The 24,365-nt window shown below is 43.2% G+C and overlaps 1 protein-coding gene across 1 annotated transcript; it reads left to right on the top strand.

Moving 5' to 3' along the window:
* The first annotated feature begins 23,023 nt into the window (after window positions 1–23,023).
* On the top strand, window positions 23,024–24,145 carry LOC112099136. Its single transcript, XM_024186244.1, has one exon. It carries the CDS (start codon window positions 23,024–23,026, stop codon window positions 24,143–24,145), a length of 1,122 nt encoding a protein of 373 aa, XP_024042012.1.
* The last annotated feature ends 220 nt before the right edge of the window (window positions 24,146–24,365 follow it).

The raw sequence follows: 24,365 nt of genomic DNA, 5'->3' as shown, positions 1-24,365 counted from the left end.
ATAAAAACTCATCCGAATCACAACTTTACTATCTTCACTATACCAGTCATTAAATGCGGAACATATTCACGTTCACTCAACTATATTCAATGGATAGAACTCAATGCGAACAAGTTGTCTTCAAACAGTAAGGTTTCAAAAGAATCAAGTAAACTTATAGAGTTTGCCATGACATGAAAATTATCTTCCCCAATGTAAGTCATGTAACATTTGGGTATACGAGTACAAAAGTTAACAATGCAACTCTTAAGTGGAGCTGCAATACATTTAAATCTATCTCTGACAAACTTAAGAAATGGTTTAATCTCCACATTGCTCGCATCAGCTTCCTTCCCGTATTCTCTCTCTTTGATTATGTTTCCACTGATATCTTCATTTACTTCATCAATTCATTTTCCAAAAAGATACGATAATCAGAAACACAATCTTCAAGGAAGTCTATCATGGAAGCAAAGCAATACCTCCAACCAGTGAGTGGTGCAAAGCACTCTGCGAGCCTCTCAATACGATAAGATAAGACATGTCGATGACCCTGAAAGTCATATAAGTTGGGCTGTGGCCTTGTGGTTGCAATGCACTTGATGAAGACAGTAAAAACACAGCCTCTACTTGTGAATCATTGAGGGTACAAGGTAAACTAGGAACAAATATCTCATTCCAGATGCCCCCACTTTGCATAGAACAGAGTTCGCAAGTTTCATCAACCTGACACTCGCGATGAAAGTTTAATAATCAATCAGCAGCTAATGTCGGAAGGCAGAAGCATATTCAATGACCCTAAAAGACAATCATGTTATCCTACTTTGAAGGTATAATACATTCAATTCATCTTGCATCCCCTCATATAAAAGGACCTTCCAAACTGGTGAAGGTAATCTAGTTATATGTTATCAAGAAAGATCATAATCTAAAAGATCAACTCCAAAACACTTACCCCAGAACCAGTGCACAGAAGTTCCTTGATAATCTTCAAATTTCCCTCCATATGTGAGGAGTTCCATATTCTTCTGTTAGAGGTTCTATTTGTCAAGAAAATCACAAAAAATGATTTCTTTGCTCCTTCAATTTGGATTTCTTCGGTTGCATTGCCTTTAAAATACGTGGAACTAGTATCAACCTCATTCTCATCCTCTGTTACAATTGTGACTGATACAGAAGTCCACATCCTTCCCACCCTCTGCAAATCAGAAGCAGTTTCAGGCCTAGCATTTGCAAGAACCAAAATATGCCCTGGCAGTTTTTCGTAAGGCTCTTTGCCAAGATTACTGAATCTATTTCTCTAGTAATTACTATTCAAAAGCATCTATATTAATGATGTACTACATTGATCCACATGGCTTGGAATCCCATAAAGCAACCACTTGGGCGAAAGCTGCTTTTGAAATTTTTTCTGTTGATGCGAGATTCTGGTTGCCTTCTCTACCAAGACCAGGACCTCTGCTCGATCAACTCTACCACGACCAGGATCTCTCCTCGTAAGGCTTCTTCTCCGAAAGTTCCTGCGTACACAGAAGCAGGTCAGAGTACGCCGGTTGTTTCCCCGGCGTAAACCCTCCAACGCTCAAGTCAGATACGAAGGTTTTTTTGTGCTCTTGGGAACACTAGCCACTAATCTTATGGCTTTTCTCTAGTACCCGTTCTTTAGAGCTTTCTTTTCTTAGTTATAATATCAAAAATTCTAAACCTTTTTACCTTCGTTGGCTGCCTTTTTATAGGCTTCTCATGAGTTCAGATCTTCCCTCCCCATTCACGCCCATTACCTTCCCACCTCTCGAAAATGGATGCTCCGTTTCCGCAATCTTGGGTGGTTGCATGGCCTTCGTGCCTTGATTCTCGGATTGGAGAGGACGTCTCGCCAACTGTCGTTGACCGGGTCTCCTCGCCTCGACCCTTAGCAGGAATGACTTTATGCCTCTAACAGGAGTCCGGCCTCGTGGATGGCATATTCGTGGACGAGCAGAATATTCCTGCTCCTGTTCTCCTGCTACCAGACTCTTACAAGATACACATGTTCGCAGAACTCTGCCACCAGATATCTGCTCATCACGTCTGGTCTCGTCGAAGTACTCCCCCCAAACACCGGTCCCCTAGTTTCTGGTATTGGGTAATGTAGTGGACCAGCAGTAGAAACTCATCAGTTCTGATTTGCGCGGGATAGGAAGAAGTCTTGAGGAGTCGTGTCGCATTAAATTGCGGGTGAGGTGATGTGGCAGAGATCTGTCCCTCCATTTGAATTTCAAACCGCTGGCTATGTGACCCTTGGAACTCGTGCCCTTAAATGCTGACAGCCCGTGGGTTTATTTCTCATTAAGGAACCTAAAAATCCCAAAGACGAAATTCATCTTTCAGCCTTCTTTTACTTCTCCGGTGACTGAATAACCTTTTTCCCTCGACGTAGAAGCTATTGTCCCTGCCTCTACTCCGCCGGGCCTCAACTGCAGATATTACCTCTATTTTCTCGTTCCTAGATTGCTATAGAAAATTTCCTTTCTCTTTGTTTTGTTTGGGTAGTGTTTGGTGATATTGCTCTGGTCGTAGTTTAGGAGATGTCGAAAGGTAAAAAGAAAGTCATTGAGGTTGATGACGACGAGTTAGATTTCCTGCCTAGTCTGCTCACTGATCCTGCCTTTGATCCCGGGATCCCCTTAGAACCCATTAGACCTAGTGTTGGGACTAGCGCTAGGAGGATGTACCCCCAAACAACCTCCTCGAGCGGAAACAGCGGTGATGAGGGGTCTTCTGGCTCGAAAAACACCCTGAGTGAGGATCGAGGAGGTGATTGTGGTGAGGTGTCCCCATCAGGAACATCGCGACCAGAAGGGCGGAGTACAGTAGGAGGTAGAGTCCTATCACGGGATTACGCCATTGATTACATGACGTGCACGACCACGTTTGACGAGCTCACTGACCTCCGGCTTAGGTATAGTATTCCTGGTGAAATACCTCTTAAGATCCCAGGAAAGAAGGATACCCCTAGCCGGCCTCCTAGGGGATACGTTACCTTATTTTTGGAGAGTTTTAAGTATGGGCTGAGGTGTCCCTTGCAACCCTACTTTGCCCGGATTCTTAATGGGCTAAATCTAGCTCCTGGTCAGCTGAACCCCAACAGGTGGAGAGTACTCTCTGGTCTGTTCATATTGTGGGACAGATGTTGCCAAAGCGAGCCCACAGTTGATGAGGTGAAGCACCTGTACCAGCTGAAAAGCAGCCCCAAAGATGCTGGCTGGTATTACTTCCAATCAAGTACTAAGACCAGGAAACCCATAACCGACCTCCCTACTGGTGGTGGTGGGAATTGGAAGAGAAAGTTCTTTTTTGCTGGGGGTCCCTGGGGTCAAGTTGCACAGATTGACGGGAAGGATTATCGCGTCCCACCCCGTTTCGTGGTCCTAGGTTGCCTGCTCGCTTTAGATGTCTCGTATCCATAATTGTTCTCGCTTTACTGGTTTGTCTCTAACCAAGTGTCTGTTTGTATTGCAGGTTCTTGGGGTGTTCACTTCCCACTCCAACCTGATCAGCTCAAACGGGTCGAGGTTGTACTGGCCAATTCCTGCTCGAGCCGAGAGCTGATAACTACTTATAACCTACTCGAGTCTTGTTTGGTGCCCCCCGGCCATAAGATGGAGGATGCTGTGATTGGGGCTCTGACTCGGAAACGTCATCGACCTCAAACTGCGAAGAGGGACCAGAGCAAGGACGCTCCTACTGCGAAGCGGGTGAACATTGTGCAGCAGGTTCCTCCCTTGAAGACTCTACCTCCTCCTCCTGCCAAAGTCGGAGAAACTAGTGGAGCAACCACTGATCCTACTTCCTTTTCTCCTCCGGTCGGGCCTAGATCTCGTTCATCTGACAACCGAGTAGAGCATTTGGTCCCTTATCTCAACGAGCTATCTAAACTCGTGAGCAAGAAGGACCTGGAGGACTTTGATGGCTGCAGCCTGAGTGAGCTGGTGGGGGCCATGCAGTATAGCGCCTTCCATCTCAGTTGTATGGCCACTTACTATAAGGCCAAGGTTGGCCGTTACGACCGGAAGATGAAGGAGGACATTCAATCGGCGACGACCAGAGCTGACGTTGCCGAGAAGAAAGCAGGAGACTTGAACCTTGAGAATCTGAAGTTGATTGAGCGAGAATCTCTTGCCCAAGCAAAGGCCATTACCCTCGAGGAAGAGCTGGCTAAGGTCAAGGAGGATCTGCAAAGGCAGAAGGCTATGTATGAAGCTCAGCTTGAATCTCTTCGTGATTTCCACCGGGTTCAGGTCGAGAACTTGGAAAAGTAAATTGACAACCAGTACGACCAGGGACTTCGGCATTCCTATCGTTGCATCATGGCTGTCATCGGGAAGCAGCATCCTGATCTGAAGATGGATGACCTTGCAGCTGGTGTTGCTCAACATATGGATGAGGAGGCCGCAAAAGAAGATGCCGAAGAGGTGGTGCCAATTGTGGTTGAGGAGGAAAACTCTCCTCTTCATGCAATCCCTGCTGATGTTGGTGAGGCGAGTACTCCCCCAGACGCAACTGGTGATACCCCCCTGCACCTGAGGTGGTCCAGCCAACTGATGCTGCTCGGCTTACTGACCCGCCGTCTTCTTGAACATGTTTCTTGTGTTGTAATGAAAAATGTGTGTGAAGATTATCAGCTTTGTTAGTTATTGACAAATTAATAAAAATGTTTTTGATTACTTCCTTGTGTTGTATTTACGAGTTATTTTTCCGTTTGAGAGTCTGCTCATCTTCGTTTGGTCGAGCAGGCTCTGGCTTGGCATATGGTCTTGCCACATGATTGGCTTTCAGACTTAGTTTTTTGCATGTCTTGGGATTCTGCTCGCCTTCGCGTGGTTGAGCAAATCCTGGCACGCTTGACTTCTGGTCTCGCCATAGACAGACTTTGAGACTTGGTGAGCCTTTGCATGCCTTAGAAAATATTTCGATGCTTGGGGATTCTGCTCGCCTTCACGTGGTCGAGCAGATCCTGGCACGCTTGGCTTCTGGTCTTGCCATAAATAGGCTTTGAGACTTTGTGAGCCTTTGCATGCCTTAGAAACTTTTTCAACAGTACATTTGACTGAAATTCCTCATTGATTCATTTGTTGCTGAATTCGGCTTACATGAGATTACTTTGACATAAAAATAAAAGACAACGAGCACGAACAGAAATAACTTTAAAACATGAACAAGTCTTACTGGAAATATTTTCTGAGGTGTGCTGCGTTCCATGGGCGTTTCACCTTATGGCCGTTCGTGCGAACCAACTTGTAGGCTCCGGGTCCTACTATCTGCTTGACTCTATATGGCCCCTCCCAATTTAGTCCAAGCACTCCTTGGGTCGGGTCCTTGGTGTTCTGATTCACTCTCCTCAGCACCCAATCTCCAACCCTGAACTGCCGTACATTCACCTTCTGGTTGTAATACCGAGCTACCCTCTGCTGGTAAATGGCTGATCGCTTCGATGCTTGGTCCCTCTTCTCTGGTTGCAAATCCAAATTCAGGCACATCTGCTCGTTGTTCTCCTGCTCATCGAAATGATCTGTCCGGTGCGTGGTTGTTCCTATCTCGGCTGGTACGACCGCTTCATGTCCGAAGGCCAAGGCGAATAGTGTTTCTCCAGTTGCTGTTTTGTGGGTTGTCCTGTATGCCCATAAAACACCTAATAGCTCTTCAACCCATGCGCCCTTTTTTGCTCCAAGCCTGGTTTTCAAAAGCCTTTTGATCATCTTGTTGGCTGCTTCTACTTGTCCATTTGATTGAGGGTGAGCAGGCGAGCAATACTTCAACTCTATCCCGAGGTTCTGGCAGAAATTCCTGAAGCTGTGATTATCGAACTGCCTGCCATTATCCGTTACCAAGGCATAGGGGATCCCGTACCGACAGACTAGGTTTCTCCACACGAAGTCTGTTGTCTTCTTCTCTGTGATCCTGCTGAGGGCTTCTACCTCTATCCATTTCGTGAAGTAGTCTATCGCAACTATTGCATGTGTTGCTGCTCCTCGTCCCTTTGGCAACGGGCCAATCAGATCGATTCCCCATTCTGCTGTCTGTAGCAATATCCAGTTGGTCAAAACATATTTCAGGCTCTGTGAATTCTGCTACGAAATCGGCCATTGCCCGAGCCTTTATCGCTGCTCAGGGTTTGTAGTCTATGTCAAACTCGCTCAACTCTATAACCCACTTGACGAGCCGACCAGAAGCATCTGGCTTATGCAGAGTTTGACGCAATGGCTGGTTTGTTATTACCGAGACTGGGAATGCTTGAAAGCATGGCCTCAGCTTCCGAGCAACAACCACAAGGGCAAGTGCCCATTTCTCCAACGGTGGGTATCTGGTCTCAGCATCGAGTAGGGTCTTGTTGGTGTAGTATATCGGATACTGAACCCCTTCTTCCTCTCTCACCAGAACAGAACTTGTGGCCCGATCTGATACCGCCAAATACAAAAATAACTTGTCCCCATCCCTCGGTGTGGACAGCAGAGGTGCTTGCTGCAAGTACTGCTTCAAGTTCTGGAAGGCTTCTTCGCATTCTGGGGTCCATTCTGTTTTCTTTCCCCTCTTTATCACTTGAAATAATGGCTGACACTTATCTGTAGCCTTGGATATGAATCGACTCAATGCCGCCAACCTCCCCGTGAAGCTCTGCATCTCCTTCAGGTTACGAGGAGACCTCATCTGTACGATCGCCCGGATCTTCTCGGGATTTAATTCGATCCCCCTATGACTCACCATGAATCCAAGGAATTTCCCTGACTCGACCCCAAAAACACACTTTTCATGGTTGAGCTTCATCTTATACTTCCTCAAAAGCCCGAATGTCTCCTCGAGGTGTCCGACATGTTCCTTCGGGATTTTCGACTTGGTTATCATGTCGTCCACGTACACCTCTATGGTTCTCCCCATCAATGGCTTAAAGACTTTATTCACCAGCTTCTGGTATGTGGCCCCAGCATTTTTAAGACCAAATGACATTACCCTGTAACAGAACAAACCCTGGTTAGTAATAAAAGCCGTGCTCTCCTCATCCTGCTCGTACATAGGGATTTGGTTGTATCCCGAAAACGCGTCCATGAAGCTAAACAGGCCATGTCCAGCTGTTGAATCTACTAGCTGGTCGATCTTTGATAAAGGAAAGCTGTATTTCGGGCACGCCTTATTGAGATTTATGAAATCTACACACATCCTCCACTTGCCATTTGCCTTCTTTACCAACACCACATTCGATATCCACTCAAGATAATTGACTTCCCGAATGAACCCTGCTCTCAAGAGTTTCTCCACCTCGTCATTTATAGCCTCATACCTCTCCTGGTTGAAGCACCTCCTTTTCTGCCTTACTGCCCCAGCACCTTTCTTTATTGCCAGCTTATGACACGCTACCTCAGGATCAATCCCTGGCATGTCTTCATGTGTCCAAGCAAACACATCTGCATGAGCCTGTAAGCATTGCACCAACTCCTGCTTTTGCTCTTCCTTAAGTCTCGACCCGATTCTGATCGTTTTTCCCGGATTCTCTGGTCCCAGGCTTACTGTATCCAGCTCCTCTACAGGTTCTTGTCTGCCATTCTTGTTTTCCACTCGGGTATCAAGGGATGTTATCTGCATTGCTTCTCTTGCTGCCGAGGAGTAACAGCTTCGTGCGATTCTCTGGTCTCCTCGTACCACTCCAACTACCTCATTCACCTGGTACTTGAGAGCTAGATAATGGTTGGACAGTACCGCTTTGCTCATCCGCAGAAATGGCCGACCTAGGATCATCTGGTAAGGATCTTCTTCATCCACCACCACAAAGTCCAGTATCATAGTCCTTTCTGTCGGGGAGCTCCCAATCGTGATAGGCAGCTCGACCACACCTAGAGGGACCAGCTTTCCTCCTCCAAACCCCTTCAAGGAAGTATTGGTGTACTCCAACTTCCGGTCTACTATTCCCATCTCCTCCAGAGTTGACTTAAATAACACATCAACTGAGCTCCCTGTATCAACCAGTATCTGGTCAAACTTCTTGCTAGCAACAGTGGCCTTGATGACTAAAGCATCCTCGTGGGGGTATAGAATCCCTTCTTCATCCTCATCCGTCCACATGATTGACACTTGTCTGATTCTTGCTCGCTTGGCTGCTGGGGTGTTGAAGAATACCTCTTTACTAGTCATGGCATATCTAGCATAATTCTTCCTCGATTTGTTGGAATCTCCGGCCAATGTTGGACCCCCAGCTATCACCCTTACTGCAGGCTGCTCGCGCCTCAAGTTTCTGTCATTCTGCTCCGCTTCACATGTTGAGGCCACCATCGGGAAAGTCCCATCTATAAACTCGTCCAGGTACCGATTTCTCACCAAATCTTCAACATGGGTCTTGAGATCTCTGCATTCTGCAGTGGTATGGCCATGAGTGCCATGGAACTTACAATAGCGTTCCATATCTCTCATGCTGGGTAGCTTTGTTATTGGGGCAGGGAGGTACAGTAATCCCCGGTCCTTTATGACCTCGTACATCTCGTCCAGAAACATCTTCAAAGAATTATACCGCCCATAGTCCTGGTTCTGGTCGATCATGTGCACTGCCCTTTCTCTATTTGGGCCGTTCTAAGTTGGAGGTGGTGGCAGCGCTTCTGGTCTGCTCCCTCTACTACCGTGGGAGTGTGGATGAAGACCACCATATGCCGAGTCATGCCTTCTCCAAGGCTCCCTAGCTGGTGAGCGAGGAGGTTGCGCCCTGCTGCACTGATACTGTGGATGCCTCTGATGAGGCTGATAAGTGGTTACCCGACCTCCTGCACCACTACCTAAGGTCTGGTGGTCCCTCCTCCTGATCGGCCCATTCCCTGGTAATGCTCTCTTCTCTTTCTTTCCCAAGCCTTCTAGCTGGTCTGTCTTAATCCGTGCTGCCTTTTCTTCCTCAATCTCTATGTCTCTCTTAGCCTGCTCGTATGCGACTACATACGTCTGAATAATCGGGCTTCTCAAGTTGTACCACAGCCTTCCTATCTTCACCCTTTCTTTCAATCCCCTTAATGCCTGAGGGTGGTTGAAGGCTCCCAAGTCGAGGACAGCACGATGAAACCTCTTGATGAATTCCCGAAGGGTTTCTTGCTCCCCCTGCTTCATGCTTTTCAACTCCTTCATGTCATCTTCTGGTGCCATTGCCCCGCAAAACTGCTCTGTAAATTCCTGGCACATCTGCTCGAAGGTTTTAATGCTCCTCCGAGGAAGTTTCCTGTACCACTCGCGTGCACGTCCTTCTAGGGATAATGGAAACACCCTGTACCTTTGGGATTGAGATAATCCTTGCACCCCGGTTATGTCGTTGAAGTGCTCTATGTGCACCAACGGATCAGTTCGTCCTGAATATCTAAGATCTGGGAGGCAAAAATCTCTTGGAATGACTGCCCTCATGATCTCTGCTGCGAGCGGTAATACTCCGTCCAACATTATCCTCCAACCAGGAGCTCTGCTCCTTCCTTGCATGTCATCAATTACCTGCGCTAGTCTGTGCACTTCCTTCTCCAGCTGCACTGCACGACCAGGGTCACGTGCTGCAACTTGATCCCGCTCTTGCCCTACATCATGTAAGTGTTGCCTGAGCTCTGTTTCCTCTGCATTCGCCACCCCGTCGTCTTCATCAAAAATCTGTCTTGCTGGGGGTTGCTCTTCCTCTCTATGAATTTCTCCCCGCAGAGATAGGTTACCTCTCTCATCACCGAATCTCCTGGTGGTTTGGCTTCTCCTCATACTATCGTGACCTGGTGCCACTTCACCACCTCTCACCCTTTCCTCTTGGGTTCCCCTTCGTTCACTCCGTAGCTCATGTAGGATGGTTGTCAGGGTCTCCATCTGCTTTTCTATCCGTTCCATCCGGTCTAACATGGCTTTTTCCTGTGCTTCACTGGCTATCTCCCTCAGCGTCACGGAATCGTTAAGCCTCATATCACCCCCTTGTGCACTACTTCCTCCTGCCTCCATCATTTTTCCGCTTGCTTTACTCCTCTTCTTGCTGTCAACAGAAGCTTTTTTATCAGCTCCCCACAGACGGCGCCAAAATGTTGATGCGAGATTCTGGTTGCCTTCTCTACCAAGACCAGGACCTCTGCTCGATCAACTCTACCACGACCAGGATCTCTCCTCGTAAGGCTTCTTCTCCGAAAGTTCCTGCGTACATAGAAGTAGGTCAGAGTACGCTGGTTGTTTCCCCGGCGTAAACCCTCCGACGCTCAAGTCAGATATAAAGATTTTTTTGCACTCTTGGGAACACTAGCCACTAATCTTATGGCTTTTCTCTAGTACCCGTTCTTTAGAGCTTTCTTTTCTTAGTTATAATATCAAAAATTCTAAACCTTTTTACCTTCGTTGACTGCCTTTTTATAGGCTTCTCCTGAGTTCAGATCTTCCCCCCCATTCACGCCCGTTACCTTCCCACCTCTCGAAAATGGATGCTCCATTTCCGCAATCGTGGGTGGTTGCATGGCCTTCGTGCCTTGATTCTCGGATTGGAGAGGACGTCTCGCCAATTGTCGTTGACCGGGTCTCCTCGCCTCGACCCTTAGCAGGAATGGCTTTATGCCTCTAACATGAGTCCGGCCTCATGGATGGCATATTCGTGGACGAGCAGAATATTCCTGCTCCTGTTCCCCTACTACCAGACTCTTACAAGATACGCTTGTTCGCAGAACTTTGCCACCAGATATCTGCTCATCACGTCTGGTCTCGTCAAAGTACTCCCCCCAAACATTTTCCATGTTTGTCATCAGGTTTGCTCGTATTTCTTCCAGCAAGGGGAAAACAAATGACTCAAAATACTGGCTGGCAGACTGAAACAGTAATGGAATTTGTTTCCCCTAAAAGGAATGAAGTAGCAACTAGTGTACAATTGAATAATAAGACTAACTTGGGTAGCAAAAATACATAATGGGGAGAACATCACAAACAGAAGCAGAAAACACACTTGGGTGTTTACAGTCGTGCATATAAAGACTGGTAATGTAAATGTTCATGTTGATGCCGAAATCTGGATGAGTTGGTCAAATCTCAGATCCCTGCATCAGCATTAAATTTGTTTGGTGGGAAGCCACTGATGAGTTGGCACCATGAGCAGATTTTCTATGAGCAGATGTTCTGTGAGCAGACAACCCATGAGCAGACAATCTATGAGCAGACAACCCATGAGCAGACAACCCATGAGCAGACGATCCATGAGCAGATAACCTGTGAGCCTGTGAGCACAACCAACAGTCAGGAGGCGCCGGAAGTTTTTCCAGCGAGAACCCTCCGACGCTCAAGTCAGCGATTTGAGTCTTACTTGGAAAAACCAATACCATAATTCATGTGGCTTAATTATGATTGCTTTAAAAAGCTTTTAAGTAAATAATTGAAAATAATTAATCTCAAAGAAATTATAAGCGAAAAAGAAATTTCCCAGTGGTTGAGAGAGAGAAAGGTCCAATGGGTTCAGTCACCCAGAGAGAGAGAGAGAGAAAAGAATAGCCCCCATTTCCTTCCTCTTCCCCGGGTTTTTATAGGAAATTATAGCGGTTTTTATCCTCTCCCCTAGAATTCTCAAGAAAACTACTAATTTTCAGCCCACTAAGAATATGGTCCCTAATATTTCGGAGAAAATATTTTGACTGAGTCGTGCTTCCTGGTAACCTCCTGGTCGAAGTGATGTGCTTGAGGTCACCACATATTATTCTGGTCGAGGTGACCAATAATATCCTGGTCGATATGACTTGCTCGAGGTGACCAATAACATCTTGGTTGAGGTGATGTGCTCGAGGTCACCAAACAACATCCTGGTCGAGGTGATCTGCTCAACCATTTGCTCACTTTTACTTTGAGGAGAGCACGATAATGTATGAGTAAACATCTTTATCTTGATCACCCTATTTCATTCCCTAAACAGTTCATGTCCAGCAATAGTCACACAGGAGACTCAGAACTTTGCCTAAGCAATCTACAATCTTCGTGCCACAATCATTGAACGTAAATGAAATCTGAAATAGCTAAGCCCAAGAAACTTGCTGTTCAACGTTCACAAACACTTCAAAAGCTATAAGTTCCATTCTTCGATGCTTTTTAATAGTAATTTTGATAGTAGGTAATATCCTACCTTCTTTTAAAACCAAAATTAAATGTACATCATTAATATAGGTAAACTTCAATATATATAATTGAAAGAGAGATGCTAGACATACTAATTAAAATATCAAACAAGCTTCCAACACAAAAAGGGAATTGCTGGAAACTAACCAATTAGAAAATAATTCTTGGGAATTGCTCTAAACTTTGAGGGATTTTTACAACACACGTGTCATTATCTGTTACAACATGCGTCAACATTTATTTTATTTTTATTGCGTAGTCTCATAAAATAAATGGTGAAATTGAGAAAGAATCCAAGTCCCAATTCCAAAATAGCACTTTTTTTATAAATGTAAGTTAGCATGGCCAAACCTTTGTATCCGAGAGAAATATATATTTAAATGTTGTAAACTAGTAGTGAACTTTCACCATTTACAAAATGCAAAGTATCCCACAATGGAAAATTAATAACCCATATCTCTTTACAATACCGCCTATATTGTCATTATCTTATTAATATGTTATTATTCTATTAATGTAGATTGTTTAGTTATTTATGTATATGGTTGCTATAATCTCCAATCATGTTATTTTAGTTTCAATGAATTAAGATTTATTCTTACATATATTTGTCTTTGACTATTGTTGTTGTAGCCTGAAGTTTACAACATAAATGAGGTGGTAAGAACTTGAAGTTCTAACCTCATTAAAATTGGAACCTAAAGTTCTAAATTATGATTTTAAAAGTTAGAACTTGAAGTTCTAAATACATGGATGAAGTTTCTATATATTTATAACTTTTATTTTTTTGTTTATATTTGCATATTTATATTTATAGTGTGATACTTATTTTATTTTAGGAAAATTATCTATCGTCCACCTGTTTGTTTTGCCTTTTTAAAAAATACACAAATATTTTTTTCTTTTTTAGTGCGCCACTTGAAGTTAGCCTTTTATTGCACTCATCCACTTATGTCTAAATGTTGTTAGAACGTTGTTGATGTCATAGGGGTAAAATGGGCATTTCATTCGAATACCTAAAATTATGTTGTATTATGCTTTTTTTTTAAAAAAAAAAGAGAAACACAATGTCTTTTAACGCGATTTGAAAATTAAAAAAAAAAAGAAAACTGACATCGTTTAACTCAACTGAAAGAGAAAAAATAAATACAAATTTTCTAAGTCTAGCAAGCAACAAACACTACTTTCTTCCAATTTCTAGCATCCACCTTTGCGTTTAACTCTATTGCTTGAAAAAATTTAAATCCAACCAATTTATCCCCATTTTCCATTTATTTTGGGTTAAATGGAATTGTAATTTTTCTTTGAGGGGCAAAAAAGGTCATTTCATTAATATTCTGTTAAATCCATTAATAGAGATCAAACGGAAGTGGACAAGTGCAATAGAAGGTTAACTTCAAGTGGCACCCTGAAAAAGAAAAAAAATTGTTTGTGTATTTTTGAAAAATGTAAAGCAAATAGGTGGACGGTGGATAATTTCCCTTTATTTTATTATTATTATTATTAACAAGTTTTTTTTTAAAAAAAGGGCAAATCTTTTGAATTTACAAATGCTAACTCTTGAAGTTTCTGGAAGAAACTACCTTTTTTGAGTGCCAGTGCAAAAATGCACCTGTAAGATATGGGCCTAGATGGCATAATCACAGAAGAAAATGAAGCACCCTTGTAGGAAAAATCAAAGGCTATAATTTTCCTCCACAATCATTTACATGAGAGCCTGAAAACTCAATATCTGATAGTAGGGTATCCATTAACTTTGTAGAATAACCTCAAGGATAGATTTGACCATTGACCATTGACCACTGACCACTAGAGGGATATTTTCCTTCCAAATGCCGAACACGAGTGGTTAAACCTAAGCTTAGAAGACTATGTAAGGGTACAACTCTGCTTTGTTCCACATCACCTTGGAACTAAAATTGTGTGATGAAGAAATTACTTATAGAGATGCACTTGAACAGACGCTACTTTTCATGCGTCAAATATTGCCTGCGATAGAAGTATTGGAAGCATCGATACAGCAAATACTCTGAGTTAATAACATCTCTTTTAATTACTTAACAAAAAAATGAGCTTGTGATGAAAAATCATGAATTACATCTAACTAGCTCTCAAGCATTCTCAGAAAGCGAATGCAAAACTAATATTGGATGTAATTGGAGAGGCAAAAGGGGTCGTGGTTACTGCAATCATGGTGGTCACAGGCATTTAGGACAACGTAATAACGGAGATGGATGCCACCAGAAGTGGAATGTCTTTGAGAAACATAGCAAAGAAAATGGTGCAGAAAGAAAAAAAGAAATGTTAGATATGATAACTAAGAAATTTGTTCCCAATGTGGAAGAAAAGGTCATTGATCATACTCCTGCAGTTCAAACAAACATTTGGTAGACCTTTACCGTGCATTTAAAAAGAGGAAAAGAAAGATTGAGACTAATTTAATCGATAACTCAAATCTTGCTAATCTTACTCACCTTGATATCACTGATTTCTTTGAGGACATAGAGGGAAAAAGTGATCACTTAATTAGTGATGGAAATGGCCACATTAATTAAGCTCTTATTATAATGGCATTATTATTATGTTATTCATATGTTAACTTTTGTATTTTTTTTGTAGTTCCATCAAATTTACTTAATATTTTTTAATCTAATCCTCATATCTAACGTGAACTTTTACTTAATATAAGGTTATGGATTTTAAAAACAAATTACCTATTTTGGAAATGAAAGGTAGGAATGTATGCTTGGCTGACAATGCAACCACACACACTATTCATCAAGATAAAAAGTATTTCTTATAAATAAAATTTCTGAAAGAAAAGTAAATACTATCTCTAGTCCTGTAGACCTAATAGAAGACTTTGAAAGAGCTGTATTCTTGTTGGCAAACAAAACAAATTAATAATCCAAAATAATTCGGTAAGATCTAAAATGAGTAACTAAGCTTTAAAGATATCCGCTGAAATGGATATCATATTGAAACTTTAAATGAAAATAATTCGAAATATCTTTGTATTACTAAAAATGTCTAAGAAAAGAAATACATATTAGAAAAGCTCAAAGTATTCTCATCAGGATTATATTATACAATAATAAACGTGATTGAAAACTACATAGTGATGAACCAGAAGTTCACAGGTCCAAAAATATCTATGTTGTGGTATGATTGCCTTGAACATCCTGGATCTACAATGATGCGTACAGTTATTGAAAATTGTCATGAACATCCATTAAAGAACTAAAAGATTCTATTGTCCAATGAGATTGTTTGTACTGCTTACTCATAAGAAAAATTTATGGTTAGACTACCTCTTTCTAGGATTGATCATGAATCTCCATTTTTTCTGTAAAGAGTTCAAGCAATATATGTGGACCGATCTATCCACCTAGTAGACTATTTCGTTACTTTATGGTTTTAATTGATTCATCTGCACGGTGGTCACATGTTTGTTTATTATCCACCCATAAAATTGCATTTGTAAGATTGTTTGCCCAAATTATAAGATTAAGGGCATAATTTCCAAATTATTCAATCAAAACCAGACGTCTGAATAATGTATGTAAGTTTATATCTAAGATATTTGATAACTACTATACATCAATAAGTGTCGATATTGTAGCATTCGTTTCCATATGTACATACACAAATTAGATCAATAGAATCATTAATTAAATTGTTACAATTAATTGCAAGTATTTTACTTGTGCGTACAAAATTACTAACATTTGCTTGGGGTCATCCTATTTTTCATGCCGCGATATTAGTTCGTCTTAGACCCATTGCTTATCATCAATATTCTCCATAATAGCTTGTATTTGGTTAAGAACACAACATCTCCTCTCTACATACTTTTAGTTGTGCTATGCATGTTCTAATATCACCACCTTAGTGCACAAAGATAAGACCTCAACATCGTTTGGGGATTTATGTTAGTTTTAACTCACTTTTAATTATTAGATATCTTAAGCCCCTAATTGGTGATATTTTCACCACATATTTTGCGGATTGTCATTTTGATGAGATTTTTTTTCCATAATTAAAAAATGAAAAGCCTTCTAAAGTAAAGTATGAATCTTCTTCGAAAGTTTTAACTCTATTTCATTTGCATCCTCGTACCAGTCAATATAAAGATAAAATATAAAGGATAGTATGCTTGTAGCAAATTACAAATTAATTACTAGATGCATTTATATATATAGCAAAAGTAACCAAGTCACATATTCTAGCAGATAATACACCAGCCTGAATGTTAATTCCTACTGAACAATCAAGTGTAAAAATAGCTAATGGGATATTTGTTAGGCTTTAGAAACATGGTAGATGTCGCCGGGCTTTTTCAAACTAGGTGTGACAACCCGCATGATGGCGCTAAGAACTCCACTTAGCCAGCCAACCCAAACTCAACAGAAGTGATTTAGTTGGAAGCACGTCAGCACTCGCAAAAGAGGTTATGCAAGAGTGAATTTTCTCGCCAACAAAAGGAACTACACGCACACAAACCACAAGAACACAACTATTTGTCTTTGTACGGAGGCACCAACCCTCAACTTTTCTATTTCGGCAATAAGAAAAGATTTACAAATAGTTCAAGTTTTGTATGCTCAAGGACACAATGCTCAACTCAAAACTTGCGCCCCAACATACAACCCCATCACTATTTATATACATGGTTTGCAAATGACACCTCCACTCGCTAAGGTTAGGTGGCGTACTGCCCTCACACCACCTCAAATCCCTCCCCAAGTTTTTAGGCACCCACTAAGCATGATCCTAGGAGCACATCTCCACTCCCCCTTGATTTGAGCAAATGTTGTTGACCATGCCTATTAGCAAGGAATGATGGATTGTAACCGCCACATCCACTACCTTTACCCTTCATTTTTAGGCACATGATCAAGGCCATGTTCTCTAACTTTAGTTACACCCTCAAGTGCCACTCATGCTTGATTTTAGGCCCACTTCTTGGAGAGTTGCAGTCAACCATGCTCTACGTCCAGCAGCCACTATCCACCCACAGTCCGCGCAGGAATGTCTTTCATTCGCATAATTTAGCCCCCACATGCATGCCTCATGTCGTTGCACATTCGCGCGCACTCTGGCATGCAACTATGCCACAATCTCGCAACTAGGGTTGGCAAAAGTCTGGGTCGGGTCCGGGTTTGGGGCTGCCGGGAACTGGCCCGCATGATTCACATAATTGTTTGGACCCGAACCGTGCCCGGATTTTTCATATGCGGGTCAGGCTTAGCCCGGCACTATCCGGGCACGGGTTTTTTTATTCGGGTTTCCTCTGCCCGCATAAATTGAATTAAAAGGGGAAGTAATAAATTGTTACAACATCTTAATTATTTCAACATACTTTATAAGTTTTAAGTAATTAAAATTCATTCATTTCATTCAATCTCTTCCTAAATTCATTCATTTCATTCTCCATCAAAAACTTAAATTAAGTAGCATAATAATTACAGTTAACAAATAAAATACCAATTATCAATATAATATATGAAAATTTCAAAATATCAAATAACTAAGAACAAATTGACAAGACGATTGCTGCACAAACATTGTTGTGATGTGGAGGTGTTGTGCACGGAGGGTCACATGCCAGATCTAAGAAGTGGGAAAAGAGAGAGAAAAAAAGGAAGAATAAGAATAAGAAAATATTTCCATTAATTTATTCTTGGATTGAGATTTAAGGTTTCTTTGTGCGTTTAAAGAGGAGGGGTGAGGATTTTTGCTGCTGGGCGTGAGGGTTGTTGCTGCTGGGCATTGGCTACTTGGCTTGGAGAGTTGAAGATGAGCGAGTTGACTTGGAGTGTTGAAGGTGAGGGAGCGGCGGCTTTGTGAGTGCAAGTTTATGAGAGCTTTAGGGTTTGTAAATGTAATGTCATATATATATATATATATATATATTTTTTTTTTTTAATTTTTTAAAATTAAAAAATTTTAACCGGGCACTGATCCGGGTTCTGGGTTTTTAGGGTTATGCCCGGATCCATGCCCATAATTATCCAAGTATTGATTTTCAAAACCCGGGACTGGTTTCTTTATTAATACGGGCCGGGTAAAACCCGGACCGTATGAGCCGAGTCCGGTCCGGATGCGGATAGGGCGGGTTCTTTTTCCACCTCTACTCGCAACTACCCATGCAATCCAGCAGCCGACTTGCGCGCTGTTCAGGCTCACGCGCCCTATGCCACACTCGCTCGCGCGTTGTTGTGCCGCGTGCTCGCACATCTTAGTACCTTGTTCTCGCGCGCCCATCATGCCTCGCACTCGCGTGCCCATTGCACCACACGCTCGAGCGCCCATTGCACCACACTCCCTTGCACGCGCTGTCCTGCATTGCTTGCGCCTATGCCACAGCATGCGCCTTGTTGCCACACCTCAGCCAACGCGTCAGCCTTGCCTTGTTTCTGCGCTCAGCACATGGACGCCCATTTGCTGCCAAAACTCAGTAGAAGGCCCCAAGCCAAGCCACGACAGTTGGCCCTTATGACTCCCAGTGGTGACAAACCTCCTCCATCTAAAAAGCGTGACATTCTCTTCGGCAAGGTAACCACGTCTGCCATAACCTCCTCCACGTAGAGCCATATCAAAGCCATCGCTTCCTTCTCCTTGACACACACCCACGTGCCAATGTTGGGCTCACCACGCATTCGTTGCACCATCCCTTGGTCCTTCGGATGTTTTGCCCATGTAGAATCATCCTCTACCCATGCAATGACTCCGTGCCAGTGACATTCCCACTGGCCATTCTCCTCGAAAATATCTTTTTCGCTATCGGTCGTTCCCTTTTGACTTCCCACAAATCGTTGTGTCTACCCAAGCCCTTGTTTGTTCATCCTGCAGACGCCGCAACAAAGCCCTATCCCTGCTGCTTTGTGGCCGAAGAAGACTGAAGTTTCCATGGATTTGGCAGCCACACATGCCTCTCTCCACTCAACCTGTTGCATCGCATTTCATCACCCAACACCTGATGCTCATGCCTCACACAAGCACACTAATAAATAGGGAACAGTGCTGTTATCTCCAACAGCACCAACCAAGCAGCCCACTGTGAAGCGATTACCTTCTTGCTGGTTTAAGATGCTTAAAGCCCCGCGCTTCCTTACCAATGCACCCGCATTTCACTTCGCTTAGCAAGAACTCACCACAGTCGGTACCATCTTTAATGTTTTCTACATTCTGCGTTGTTCAGCAACTGTAACAGATTCATACGCACTGTTGTTGCTTTGGCCTCTGAAGGTTTTGAAGAACCCTCTTCAGTCTCCTTCACCAAAGCGTTCAGCTTCTCACGCTTCGGATACTCCTTAGCCCGATGTAGTTCGTCACAAATGAAGCACCCTGAACTCTTCTTCCCTTACGAATTCCTTTGCTTGGCTTTTTTACCCTTATTCTTCTTCCCACCATCACGCGAACATTGGCCTTTCTTGCCCTTCTTAAACTTCTTAGATTGAGAAGGAGAAGCATTTCGTGAATCTAAAGTCAACCAAGTCGTCGACAGCTGCTATTGCTACTGGTAGATCCCTCATAGCTTGCCTCCGCAACTCCATTTGCGCCCACAGCTGTAAACTTGAAATAAAGTTAAAGAGTATGTCTCCATTCGACATGTTCTTGATGTCCAGTAACAACGAACTGAATTTTTTGACATAATATCTCATTGAACCAATATGCTTAAGCTTCTTCAAGCTCTCCCTCATGAGCCATCTAGCATTCCTTTGCAAGAACTGACCCTTTAACTCTCGTTTGAGATGTCCTAAGTCTTCATTGTTGGTCACTACGCTTTAGCATCCTCTTGAAGCCTGCTTCGCCACTACAACTTCACATCACCTTCAAGATGCATGTTGGTAATAGTGACCCGCTCCACTTTGGGCACATGAGCAGCTCGAAAATACTACTCTATATCTTATAAAATATTTTCCAACTCCTTGGTGTTTCGAGTTCTGTTGTAAGCCTTCGGTTTAGGCACCTTTACTTTTAAAGGTCCATCCTCCACTCTTGGAGTGTTCCCTACTACCCGTTTCAGTAAACCCACCTCCTTTTCAAGATCCCCGATGCTACCTTTCAGCACCTCCACGAGTGCAGCAACATCCTCCATAACCTTATTCAGCTTGTCCGAAAACTTGATCACAAACTCTGCACAAGTCTGCTTCACACCCACCATCTCAATAGAGTTAATTTCCATGTTCTTAGCCAAACTCTCTAGTTCAGGCTGTTGAGTGTCCACAATAGTCTCCAATCACACCAATCTGTCTTTTGTTGACTCCCCCATCATGTTGGTTTCTGCCATTGTGACTTCCTCCAAAACTGCACAACTGCACAACTACACTCTTGTAAAATAGTTTCTCCCCAAAACTACACAATCAGCTATCCATAAACATATTTTTCGAGCCTTGTGCTGACTCCAAGCTTCCACAAAAAATAGCTAATCGTGCTCTGATACCAAATTTCATCGGGCTTTTTCAAATTAGGTGTCTCAACTCGTGTAATGGTGCTAAGAACTCCACTTAACTGGCCAACCCAAACGCAATAGAAGCGATTTAGTTGGAAGCATGTCAGCACCCGTAGTGGAGGTTATGCAATAGTGAATTTTCTCGCCAACACTGTAATATCCCAAATCTCCTAAGGGTATTTAAGCCTTTTTAATTTTTAGTGATCCTTTTTACCCTAGTATAAATAAAACAAGATGTCTTTTTCATTATAAGAGAGAGAGAAAAAGAGAGATCGGTTGAAAAAAAAAGACAGAAAGAGAGAGAGAAAGATGGATAGAAAAGAGAGAAAAGAAAAGAAAGTCTTTTTCTTCTTCTTAGTTCTGCCATAGGCAACACACGGGATCAAGTTGTTATTGTTGGGAGAAGTTTTGGAGATAAGTTTTAATTCTTGATTTTTATTAAATTGTTGTGGAAAAGCATGATTGCAATAGAAGTAGAAACCTAAGATTTTGCATAAATATGCTAACAATGAATTATTTCAAAAATCATAGTAATTTGTAAAAATTGATTTTGATTCTGATTTTTGGGTATGTTAAACTAGACATCGTCTAGAATGTTTTGAAACTTGTTTAAAGTTAATCGGATAAGATTTCAATTAATTATGATTTTTCAAATTCATGTCTCAAAACCTGGAAATTTATGATTTCAGTGAATAACGTAAATTACGAAATTATTTTTACCATAGCTAGACTTCTTCCACAATTACGAAATTTGGACCAATGATTTTTATATATGTCTAGTATGATTCTGTAAATTTTCATGATTTTATGATAAAAGCAATAAATTTTTTTGTATTTTTAAAGCAAGTGTGTTAAAAACAGAAAACTGTTTGACAGTATTGATGATGTCTGAAACGTCAATTATTTTCAATAGTTTTTAAGGAACTATGTTATGAAATTTTTATCAATGAACTTTCAATGTGTCAGTATATGGTCTGTAAAAGTTGAGAGTTTTCCAATGAGGGAATAATTTATTAAAAATCGGAGAATTTGGACTGTTCTGTTTTGAGGGCCGATTATTGAGAACATTGAGGTTGAGCTTAGGAGATGTTTAAATTGAGATATTTGAGGACATTAGAGTTTATGATTGAGACTCGATTATATCTTATGAGAAATTTATTGATGATTTTAGGTTGATGATATCAGTACGCATTTGTTACATGAGGATGCCAAGAGGTAAGTGTTAAGCAAATAAAAGCACCAGGTTGCCCATGCTACTATTTCCACCCCAGCATGAATCACCTCAGCCAAATGGTACAAGCAGAACAGGGGTAACATGAGCTGATCAGAGACGAATACCGACCAGAGTTAAATACCGAGCCGGTACCCGTCCCCCGAAAAGCGGAAACACGATCCCACAGAATCGCGGTAGTTGCGCTTTTCCCAGAACCGTTGAAGGACACGCAAGATCCACATTTGCCCACAATGTAACAGTTAGAGTCCCATGAAGGGCTGCCACTACCCGAAAAAGGTGGGATGAATGGCAAACAGAAACGTGGGGACAGCGGCTATAAAAGAAGAAGAAAGAGATAGAAAATCTGAGAGAGGGAAAACGCTGCCAAATCGAAACCAGGCAATTTTATTACAAACTTCGAGCAAATTAGAACCACTCTTGAATCAAAATTTAACTGTTTTCCCTTAAACACCTTGTGCTAACTTAGGCATCGGAGGGTTTACGCCGGCAAAACCACCGGCGTCTCTGATCTATTTTTGGTGAACGCAGGTCTAGTAAGGAAGAGGAGAGTGATTCCAACCACAGTGGTTCGAGCAACAGTCGATAATATAAACGTTGGTGACAGAATCTGGTCGGTCCAAGGGCGAGCATATTTCAGCATCAACATTTTGGCGCCGTCTGTGGGGAGCTGGATAAAAAGCTACCACCGAATTAGTAGTTACCGGAGAAACATCGAACGATTAGACATGGATTTGTCAAGGAAGGACGCTTTGAGGGAGGATAACGAATCGGGAGAGACAGTCACCCTTCGGGAAATTGCAAATGAAGCCCGAGAGAGGGTAATGCAAGATCGATTGGAGCGGATGGAGAAACAAATGGAGACTCTCACAGCCATATTGCTTGAGCTGAGGGACGAGCGGAGAAGGGATTGTGAAACCCCCGTGGGAAGAGACGAAGTTGGAGCAGAACCCAGCATCCGGGGACATAGAGTTGAGGAAATCCCTCCGCCCCCAGATCAACCTAATGGGGTGCATCCCCATAGAAGTACTGGTCGGGTCCCAGGGGAACACGTGGATAAAGGGAGAGACCAACCTCGCCCCAGACGGATACTGGGAATTAATGGCCGAGGAGCCAGTGTTGATGAAGGAGAGCTCAGACAGCGGTTGCAGAACGTCGAGTAGGAGCGAGACCAGATAGCTGCACGTGATCCTGATCGTGCTATAGAATTGAAGGGGGAGGTGCGCAGATTGGCGCAGGTGATAGAGGAGATGCAGGGCAAGAGAAAGCCCCCGAGCTGGAGGATAATGCTAGATGAAGAATCTCCGTTATCAACTGAGATCATGAGTACCATAATCCCAAGAGATTTCCGCTTCCCCGACCTCAAATACTCCGGGCGAAGTGACCCGTTGGTGCACATTGAGCGTTTCAACGACATGACGGGTGTGCAGGGGCTGACACCAGCTCAGAGGTGTAGGATGTTCCCGTTGACACTAGAGGGACGAGCCCGAGAATGGTACCGCAAGCTGCCCCGAGGAAGTATAAAGGGGTATGAGCAAATGTGCCAGGAGTTGGCAGAGCAGTTCCGAGGGGCAGTGGCCCCAGAGGACGACATGATAGAATTGATGGGCATGAAGCAGGAGGAGCATGAATCCCTTCGGGATTTTGTAAAACGATACCACCGAGCCGTGCTGGATTTGGGAGCTTTTAATCACCCGCAGGCGTTGAGGGGATTAAAAGAAGGTGTAAGAATCGGCCGACTGTGGTATAACTTAAGAAGCCCCCTCGTACAGAATTACTCGTCGGGATATGAGCAGGCGAGACGAGATATAGAAATCGAAGAGGAGAAATCAACAAGAATTAAAAGTGAACAGCTGGAAGAGCTGAGGCGAAAGGAGCGGAGAGCCCCGACAGGGAGCGGGTCGGGAAAACGAGCTGGAGAATCTTCAGTGATGGGCGGAATATCGGCTCGGTCCCGTCCTTACCCCATAGCTCCGAGATCACCGCAGTTCCAGCACAACCGGGCTCAACCTCCGCGTCCCCCATTTCCGGATCGACAACGAGAATTCCGGCAGATGGCCGCCCACCCCTATCACAACACTCCCAGAGCATCACATGCAACCAATTCCAGGGCTAGTCGACCAGATCAGTTAGCGACTGTGCCAGCCCGAGGTGACATTCATGATAACCGAGCAGTTCAGCTGATAGACCAGAGCTTGGCGTATAGACAGTACACTCCGTTAAAGATCTCCATGGAGGAATTGTATGAGAGGATCGAGGGACAAGGCTTGCTGTACCCTCCAGCCCCAATAACAAAACCGACTCACCGACGGGATAAGAGCAAATTCTGCAAGTTCCACGATACTCACGGTCACACTATCAGCCAATGTTAGGACCTGAAGATTCAGATGGAGGATTTGGTGAGGAACCGATACTTGGACGAGTATGTAGATGGAGTGTCCCCTGTCATGGAATCACAATATACACGGGATGAAGGGGTTGAGAGGGATTTGGAACGTGAACAGCCGACCATCCATGTAATAGCAGGAGGGCCAACATTGGCCGGGGATTCGAACAGGGCACGGAAGAACTATGGGAGATATGCCCTGACTA

Source organism: Citrus clementina, unplaced genomic scaffold, assembly GCF_000493195.1.
Source record: "Citrus clementina cultivar Clemenules unplaced genomic scaffold, Citrus_clementina_v1.0 scaffold_9, whole genome shotgun sequence".
In the NCBI taxonomy this organism is placed as follows: domain Eukaryota; kingdom Viridiplantae; phylum Streptophyta; class Magnoliopsida; order Sapindales; family Rutaceae; genus Citrus; species Citrus x clementina.
This window is presented reverse-complemented; position numbering and strand designations above follow the sequence as displayed.